At 39.5% G+C, this 10,295-nt stretch overlaps 1 protein-coding gene across 1 annotated transcript in view; it reads right to left on the bottom strand.

Annotated features, from left to right (window-relative positions):
- The window catches only part of cacna1aa (calcium channel, voltage-dependent, P/Q type, alpha 1A subunit, a), a gene marked incomplete in the record, with an annotated part of 94,472 nt that overhangs the window by 17,622 nt on the left and 66,555 nt on the right, over window positions 1-10,295 (bottom strand). Inside the window, 4 exon segments of the mRNA XM_024272748.2 lie at window positions 6,202-6,298; window positions 8,273-8,400; window positions 9,646-9,796; window positions 9,885-9,982. Coding sequence (XP_024128516.1) covers window positions 6,202-6,298; window positions 8,273-8,400; window positions 9,646-9,796; window positions 9,885-9,982 — 474 coding nt within the window.

Raw genomic sequence — 10,295 nt, 5'->3', positions numbered from 1 at the left:
CCACTACCAACCACTAGAGGGCACTGTAGGTGCATATTAGTATTTGCTACTGACAGCAAGGTGGAAGAAGAAGTGCCAGCCTCGAAGGAGTTGTTCAAAAGCAACACAAACGATTAAAAATTCAATGGGTTTGGTGATTTAAAGGGACACGAAGAGTTTAGTCGACATGTTAGCACGTTCTTTATATTATGGTTATCTGAAGACTTGTACTGACACTTATTCAATTCCTCCAATGTTTCATGAAGCTAACTACTGTTATGGTAGTGAAGCACATACATTTTTGTCATCAATTCTGTAAACATGACTTGTCTTTCAAGATGGTCCCATATTGTGCTACATTTCTCTCAACAATATATCGATAATAATTTCCAGAACTGATTCGATTTGAGTCTGGATTAATTAAATTCAGATTTTTTTTTTTCTGATTCTTTCGATCCTCTAAATTCAGTAAAATTCAAATTGATTTTGAGTTTACACGGTTTACACATTTAGACACATTTGTTTAAAAATAATCTTCTATATGTTTTGAAAATATTTATATTAATCTAATACAGTTGACACACTGTAAAATATATTAGTGAAATAATGAGATTGTTAATAGCGTACAGTGTTAAATGGATTCTAAAGAGGAGAAGCTCTAACAGAAATGTTCAGATCATTAACATGGTTAACATTGTTCTGCCTCTCCTGGAGGGCGTTTCAGTTTGGCCACTAGGTGGCGACCGCGTTATATCAGTACACTTTTTTCAAGAAGAATAAGCAAAGAATGAGCAAAAAACTGTGTTTTAGATCACAATGGTTTAAAAATGTTTCATCAAAAGTTTGCCAAATTCAAGCCTGTAAGTATATAAAATGCTTGTTTAGTTAACAATGTATGTTGACGTTGACCGAATGTTAGCATTAGCTATCCAATGGAAAATTCCATTAAATGTTAGCATCAAGCTAGGGGACTTTAGTTTTATGTGCTAGATCAATATCTATTTTTATGGATCAATTAATGAGCTATTAAGCTAAGATGGATTCAAATCGATTATTTAATTTTATCCTCCAGCTCTACTCCACATTGACTTAAAATGTGGCATAAACTGAAGTCTATTTGCTTTAATTTAAGTAAGAAAAAAAATGCTTATTTTTAAGTTAAACCTTACTTTGAAGATTAGTGACAAAGGAAGACCTTCTTTACAGGGTTATATTTCTTGAAGTGTATATTTTAAAATAAAGCTACAACTAAAAACACAAGTTAAACATTACTTAAGTGACAGTACAACTAATTTGTTTAATCAAAAATGGAACGAGGTACAGTATTTCTTGGACTGACACATGAACTACCTGCATGCCTAATGGAGTGATAAATGATTTTATACAATGTCACATTTATTCCCTCCTTCCCTGATAAGGAGAGGAAGGAGGGAGGTGGGGTAAAGCTGGGACTGAAAAAGGCTCAATCTCCTGGGTCTCCAGGCTGTTTTTGGTTGGCAGCCCACATGAGGCTCATTCTGCCAATGATTTCTCACGAGACTGTCGATCCTAATCACACGGGAACACATGGCAACATAGACGCAATTCATTTTTCTCCTGTATCTGTTACGCAAACACGTCATTGCGGGGTCCTTGTGGCTGTGTAGCCTTTGACGGACGGGGGCATTGTAAGGGGGGGGGGGTGTATCAGCCATGCAGAGAGGCAGATGAGTGAGTGTGAATGCATGGGGATGGGAGTGAGGGGGGTAATATGCAGAGATGAAGGGGGCTGGAAACAGAATAGAACTGCATTGACGACAGAACCAAAGGATAAAGAGAAGGCTGGACTTGCAACTTGAAAAAGGCTGCTGGGGAACGTAAGGCTGCTACATGAAGGGTGTGAGGAAAAAGAAACTGCATCTGTATGGCAACCAAAGGCTCTCTGAGGAAAACACAGCACTGACAAAAGCCCTTCTGCTCTCTCTACCATGAGAAGTAGCAGTCAGTATTCTATGTGTAGGTTGGTATGACACAATATGACCTAAATCTGTGTTTTCTGTGTGTACGTGTGTGCGTGTTTGTGGTTCATCCACAGGACGGAGCGAGTCGGAGGACTTAAGTCTGGTGGACCTTCTGAGCCCTGCTGCACACATGCTCGTGTGGTTTTCTGTCTTCTCATGTAGAGCATTTCACAGTTCTGAGGACACAAATACTGATGCTGATCTTAGGGCTGCACAATTCATCATTTATGGTCATTGTGAGACGACAGGACTATATACTGTAGAATTGTAGAGTACATTTTTAAGCAAATTTTAGTGTTTTTGAAAGCATTTCTGGATCTTCAGATTATATTTTATGCCATTAAGTGCTAAATAACCTTTTCTAAAGTGGTTGACAAATAGTTTTCTATTTATTTTTAAAGACCCACTCCAATGAAAATCATCTTTTTGGTGTTTTTAACATGTTCTTGTGGAATTTTTCCGAAAACAAAAATGACAAATGACAAAAATTAGGCTTCTTTATTCCAATCAAGAGAAGACGAAAAAACTGAAATTGAAAAAGGTTGTGAGTGTGACGAAGAAGCTACTACGGCAAGCCGCAAGCTCCATTCCGATGCATCTGCTTGCAGACAAATACAAGCACAGACGTCTTTGTTTTGCTTGTCTGACCCGACATTTAGCTCAAAACTGTGCGGCTGGATAGCTCCAATATTGCTCGCCATTTTTGTCGCATTGGGGTTGGGAGGGGCTAAATGGTAGGAAGTGTTGGTGAGGTTACTCCATGTCAACAGTCCCGCCCACAAATCAGAGAAGAATTCTGTAAGAACAACTGCTGCTCTACAGAAAGTATGTCCTACAAATCAATGCAGATTTTGACTAATCCTAATTAGGCCACAGAGAACCGATCAAAAGATAATCGGAGTGGGACTTTAATGTAATTTTGTTGTTTAAAGAAAAAGTTTTAATTTTTCAAATCATGAAAAGTATGTTTTTATGGCCACATTGACAAGTTATATTGTTTAGGTTAATCTAAAAACATTATTTTAGATCTGTATTGTGCAGTCCTGTTGAGATGTTGGGTTTACATGTCCACCGGTGCAAACGAGCTGAGAAGGTCCCTCCTTTTCAATCCCTCCTGTGGATCAGAAACCCCTCTGGACCCCTCCCCCTTTAACCTAACCATCCTGCTACCTCCCCCCCTCCCAGCAACTCCACATCACCACACAACGCCACAACACTGACCAGCCCACCTTGACTTTCCACAAAAAGAAACAGAAACAGAACCAAAGAAACAAAATGTTACACCACGTCAAGAGCTCACTTGGCTACAGCCCCCCCCCCGACCCCATAAAACCCTCGGCTGAAGATGGGAGCCTCTCTAACCTTGTAGGCCACCCGTGCTGGACACCTCTTCCCGAGGCCTAGCGGAGGACTCATGAGCCTCAGCATGTCATACATGTCCCTGCAACTGATCCTGCCACTGCATCATCAGCCAGAGCCCACAGCCCAGTAACAAGTTCAACAAACACAGAGAGGCAGAGAGTGGTGGCAGTTAGAGTGAAGAGTTCATAGGACATTTGGAAGGAGAGAAAGGTAGAGGCAAAAACAAAAAAAATAAGCTAAAAAGCAGGAAGAAGAGATTTGTGGCCTTTCATTGCACTATTCTCCTTCCACTTTGTCAAAAAAGGAAAAGCGAGGAGAATACAGGGGGAGGACAGGAGGATGCTGAGGAATGAAATTTGAGAAGTCAGTATTTCTTCTTTCTGAATATTTCTCTGAAAACACAAACGGTTGGGCATCCACAAAATCTGTTACTGTGAAAAACTTATTGGGTAAAACAAACAGATGTAGAAACTCTGATTTAAAGTGTTAAGAAAACTGCTTTTATCCTTTAAATCACAATGTCATTGCAAAATTGCAGCTAATCTTCATTGATTAGAAAAGATTAAAGTAAACTGTTCTGTTGTCTTTTATGAATATTTTTTTTACTTTGCATTATTGGTGGAGATGATCCGAAGGCTAGACAAGAACAGCGAAGTAGAAGGCCATAACAAATAAAAAGATCAAAGATATGCATGGGTAAAAAAGTAAATTTTTTTCATTTAAAATACAGCTTTTGATATTTTTGCTACAATGCTTAAAGAAGCTTATATTAATAATGTCTTAATATTTGTTAATAATAATGCCAATATTGGCTAGGTCGGAAGTCCTATCCCAACTACTAAAAACTATATAGTGCAGGACTATCTAGTGTCCTGAATTTTAAAAGGAATTCTGACACCATGCTCTCTACTTTTTTTTTAAAACGGCAAGTATGAGCATCTATTTATGACTTCACTGTGTTCTGATGATGACAACCTTGATGGTTTACAAGAAAATTACATTTAGACACTTTTTTCCCCCCAAAAATTAAACAAACGCAATGCATTATGGTCTATATCCACGAATATAGTGAGAAGTGATGCACACTGATTTTTTGCAAAGACTTCTGGGAAATTTCTGGTGCACTTAGTTTTGGTGGGACCTGGTGGCAGAAAAGGTGATGGCTGAGAAATTATAAAAGTCCACCCTCACTACCCCCCCCCCCACACACACACAAACACACTAATATAGCCGGCGCCCCCAACAGAGATGTTTTTTTTTTGTTTTATAAGCTTTAAATCTTCATCACCAGAGATATTTCTGTTAAAACGCTCTTTGAAATACCATAGCTTATTACACGGTTTACCGCTGGTAAGCAACACTTTTTACAAATACGCAACACATTACTAATATAAAGTAATTTTATATCGATCAAAAGCCGCTTTTCTCCGCGACAGAGCTGATTCATGTTGATCCCATAGAGAGAACAGCGCAAGCTAACTGCAGTCAAACGTTAACACTGGTTTGAAGCTGAAGCTCCCATAAAGTCTCAACGGTTTTACAAATCTGAACATTTTTGTTAATATCCTTTAATAAAGAAAAACTCTTTTGACACATTTTAAGCTTATCCCGAGCACTAAAAGAAGTTTTAATATAAGTCTGAAATCTTGAAGAATTTCCACTTCAAGCTAATGATTTTTGGCAAGTTCCGTTCCCGGCTAATGATTTTCAGCCGCCATCTTGCCTGCCACCAGGTCCTTTTGCTCGATTTTAGAATTGCAGTTTGAGACAGCACTACAAAATGGCAAACACACTATATAGTGAGTAGTGAAGGAATTTGGATATAGCTAATGAGTCAGAAGAAAGGGGGCAAATGGGAGGGGCAAAGCTTAGGCTGAAGGGGCGGCTCCGCCCGTAGCTCCGCCCCTTCTTAGCCTTTTTCTGCCTTGCAGAAATAAATGGATCAGGTTAACTACAAGATTAGTTTTGTTTTATTCCCTTAACAAAAGTAAGTTTGACTTTAAAAAAAAAAAAAAAATTAGGACAATATTATCATTTTTTGTAAAGTAATTAATTTCAAAGCTAACAGGAAACATTTACACAAACAACAAGCTTGTTATCTTCTACATTTTGAATTTTTTTAACCTTTTGTGTGAGGAATTATTTCACATTTGATTATTTAAACAAACTAGCATCAACTAATGAGATATATATCTTTTAACATATAATCCACAGATTAATGGGATTATTGATTAAAACACTACAACTGTATTTATTCTTTTTGTAATCTTTCTCCATGAACTCACGTAATCACAGTAACAGAATTTTTGATTAAACTTTTTCTGCACCTTAAAGCGTGCCTGCATTATTATTAATGTATTTTTTAAGGTGGTGTCAGAAACAGCAGGCAGACAGCACACCTGCTTAGATGGAAGAGGGGAGGAAGAAGAAGAGGAAGGGGCGTCAATGCAGTTTCTGTCTTTCCCCGATCCCCCACAAAAAAGAAAAAAAGAGAGAAAAAAAAGAAAAAAAACAATGCAAAACTACAGTGGGCAACCATAGCTTTCTACATTCTATAGCCAGGGCTCCACAGCAAGCAGAAAAAATATTCTAACTACTCATTAATGGTGCAAAACCTCTGGATGTGTTTCTCCCACAGGTTTCAGTTAGTGCACTTCACATGCTTGTCTGGGTGTCTGCATTGTCCCGCACATTCTCTTAGCAGTTCAGAATGCAAGTCATGGTGGACAACAAGTTGTTGGTTCAAATGAAAAAGAACAAAAAAAGAAAAGAAAAAGAACACGAAGCGGCATTCACTCCATTCCTGGATGCTGTGGCTAGCAAGTGTGGTTGAGAGGTTTCATTTGAATGGAAGTCAAACCTTGCAGGCCACCCTATGAGGGCATTTCTTGCCTAAGCCGAGAGGTGGGTCGATAACTCGTAATAAACTGTACATGTCCTTATAAAGTATGCGGCCGCTGCAAGAAGAATACAGGGAAGTTAAATGGGGGAAAAATGACAAACAAACAGCAAAAGAAGAAAACACACACACACATAAATGCAGAGAGAAGGAGATTGGAAGGAAGAGCACAAGATTGGCAAGAAGAACATGGTATCTGAAAACACTTTACAAATTTGCAAAAAAATCACTTGACATTTACACTTCAATGCACACAAAAATAAACATCAATTCACAAAATGACATTCAGATAGATGTGGCCCTTAGCACTGCTAGCATTTATTCATTTTTTTAAATTCTGCTTTCTTTTTACTGGTTCCTTTTCTTTCCACATTTGCAAAACAACCTCTAAATGGCAGTGTGCACGGTATAATTTAAGAACTACCCCAAAGACTAGAAAAGCATGGGCTTGTTAATGACTTAATAGCTGCTTGTTGGGTGTTAACCATGTGTTAGCTACTCATGTGTTTGCTCAAAGAAAGTCAGTTTGCTTCCTTTTCTTTTGTTTCTGCAGATTTCCTGCAGCATGCAGATGTACCAGGGGTGTAACGACTTAACTGATAAATGGGTTTCTATTCCTGCGATCCAAATTGTTAAAAAAATGTTTCAAAATGAAATAAATATTGAAATACTGTTTGGATTGAGGCAGAGGTGCCGTCACAGCAAACACACGTGATGGCAGAAACAAATAATCAAGCTATCATTACTATGGGGACTATCTCCAGAGGACCAACACTTCACTTCCCATCAGCCCCTACTGTCCCTCCCAGGAGCCCCACAGCTGGTTTTCATCACTAATCACCCCAGGAGTATTTAGTTAAAGCACTGAGCTCTGCTAGTCTTGTTTGTGCCACTCCCTAATTAATAAAAAACTATATAGAGCAGGACTATCTACTAGTACCCTGGATTTTAAAAGCAACCTAAAACCCTGACCCTCGCCTGGACCCTGACCACTCTGGTTGTTCCCTGATGCCCTCATGCTCGTGCTTGACCCTGATTTAGCTTTGTGGATTTTTATCTTCACATCTGTTGTCTTGTCTGTGCCAAAGAAACCTGCTGCACTTAGATCCAGCCGTCTGCCTGTTTGTGACAATTACAGTCCGATGTGTGGAAACACATTGGATTTAAAAAAAGACGTGACCATACAATGTGGTATAATCTTCATTTTGTAATACTCTGATGGGTTGAACTTTATGAAACTAAAATCTGAATGGATTTACCATTATCTCTTATGTTTGTACACATGTTTAAAAAATGCAAGGAGTCTGGAAATCTTGAATTTTTGGCTAAAGATGTCCCGGACGGATTTTAGGTCGGTGAATCGGGTAGTTCAAAATGAACAAATATTAACTATAAATCATATTTTCAAATATGACATGAATTGAATGGTCCTGGAATGAATCGTTAAACCCCTAATACGTACTGCACGTGCAGTTTAAAGGACAGCTAAAGGGCAACACACGGGCACTGGGAAACAGATACCATGAAACTTAGCATGTCTGCCTCAGACATTTACACCGCAGGGAAGTTTTCAGTGGAGAGTGGATGTTGCCACACTGTGACAGTATATCGATTCCAGAAGAGGGAGAGGGTTCAGGAATGGAGAACGGGTATCTCATGACAGTTTACAGTGGGGGTGAGTAGGGAGGGGTTGTACGGCGTGACAGAGATAACCAGATGCCTGATGAGGTTATGCTCCAGACCGTTACAGCCCCCTTGCAGCTGTTTCACCAGTGCATCATTCTTCTTTTTTGAGTTAAGGCCTGTTCACTTCTGCTTTTCCACTTATAAGTATAGTATTTGAAATTACCAACACAACGATGAATGTTGTCTTTGCATGGGCCTTTCTCTGCTTGAGAAAACTTGTTAAGACATACATTTAATAGACCAGAATGTTAGTTCAGAAATGGTGTGTTGGATATTAACTGGATATTATGTTTATGACGGTGCTCCAGATTGTTGTGTGTGCAGTTCTCTGTGTGTTGGGACTCACCAGGCAGCAGGATCATACTCGGCCCATATCCTGACATACTCATCCAGGTGGTGAGGTCCAAGGATGGATGAATCTCTTGTCAGGTACTCAAAGTTGTCCATGATGACAGCTACAAACAAATTCAGCATCTACGCAGGTACACATGAATACAAAAACAGAGAAGTTAAACCCTTTGTCGCCATTTTGGAGATCTAAAAAAAGACAAAGATTTGAAAGTGAAATTATGAGGATGTTGGGTTGGAGGATTCTCTATCGAGGCTCGACACTTGTTCATAAACTAGATCCTCCTGACTCATGTGGGAAGAGCTACCGCCAAAAGTTTTGATCCTCATCGCTAGACGGAAGCATTGACTGTATATCTCATTTTAAATGTGCGGAAGACACGGATAATGTTGGGAGATCAGGTTTATTTATTTTGAGGAGCTCTGTTGTGTCTCCATGTCTGGGTTCAAGAGATTATTCAGAGACTCTCTCAGTACGGTGAGCTTCTCCATCTATTGCAGGAGCTGTGTCTGAATAACGGATGCTTTCAGCGGTACTTCCGTCTCTCTGTGACCCAGTTTGACAACAAAAATAAGAAAATGTTAGAGAATCTTTTCATTATCATTTTGATAAAAACAACATTTTCCTATAGTTCAGGAGGAGAACAATTAGATCAGGGGTCTCAAACTCAATTTACCTTTGGGCCACTGAAGGCAGAGTCTGGTCCGTATGGGGTTCCATTTATGCCAAAAATATGATTTTGTGTCCACTGTCTACATTTTTGGTCCATTGTCTATGTCTATTGAACAAGTTTATCCAACATTTTTTCATGTCGATGCACTACTAAGCAATATCTTCTGCGTCTAACAACGCTAGCAATTGTTGCTAAGGACTTTTCTGACGACCAGATCCAACAACAATAGTGAATCAAAACTTTTAAGCATAAAGGAAGCTGAAAAATCACAAAGGAAATACAAAGTTATCATGAAAGAAGTGTGGAAATGTAGAAGATATTGCTTAGTAGAGATTGAACTTTCATATTGGGGGGGCAAATATCAACTTGGGGGCTTCAAATGCCCCCCTGGCAGCGAGTTTGAGACCCCTGAATTAGATTCTCCTCTGTGCTGGTTTTGTACTCCATTCATTGATCACATCATTAATATGTTATGAGTCAAATCTGAGTCTCTGATTAGTTTATGTGAAACTTGTTTAAAAAAAGTTCAGATTTCTTAACTCTCGATGCACCGGGACGCTCAAATCGCACTGCCATGCCTAAAACTTCCTACGCGAGGTTCCCGTTGCTCAAATCCCTCTGCAGGACCTATGATTGCATCACTGAATTGACTTAACACTGAAACTGGATGAACACTGCTTAAGAGACCTGTCCTCACCAAGAACGAGCAGAAGAAGATGAAGGACACAAAGTAGAGGTAGGCCACTTGGCTGCCACACTCTGGCCCTGTGTTCGTTGACATGGGGTCACACTCCTTACCCCCCAGACACGCTAGCATGATCTCATGCCACGCTTCTCCCGTAGCACTCCTGCAAATGGACAAAATGAGAACAGAGTTTAGCAAAAAAGTATGCATGTAAAGATTCCCACCCATATATTATGAAAACAATAAGGCACCTAAAGAGGAGCATCAGGGCTTGTATGAAGGTCCTGAAGTTGTTGTGCTGGTTGATGGCACTGTCTCCATCTTCTTCAATTTTAATATTTCCAAAAAGCTGCCAAAATAGTCGTAAAGTTTGCACATTAAGTCATACATGCAATCAATAGAAGTGCAGCTGTAACTTATGCATCAGACTTCAGCTTCAAAATGAACTGCCCGGACTTGGCAGGAGACCAGGGTTGATGACAGGAACTTAAAACATTTAATAAAATAACCAAAACATGACAAATACCCAAGGAGAAACAAAACTGGCGACAGAACAGGACAGAATGATCTGACCACCTTGGACCCAGCAGGAGAATTTTTGCGGCAGAGTTTTCTTCCTCTGCAGTCCACGCCATGCTAGATGGACTTCCCTGCAGCAATAT

Source organism: Oryzias melastigma, linkage group LG8, assembly GCF_002922805.2.
Source record: "Oryzias melastigma strain HK-1 linkage group LG8, ASM292280v2, whole genome shotgun sequence".
In the NCBI taxonomy this organism is placed as follows: Eukaryota; Metazoa; Chordata; class Actinopteri; order Beloniformes; family Adrianichthyidae; genus Oryzias; species Oryzias melastigma.
This window is presented reverse-complemented; position numbering and strand designations above follow the sequence as displayed.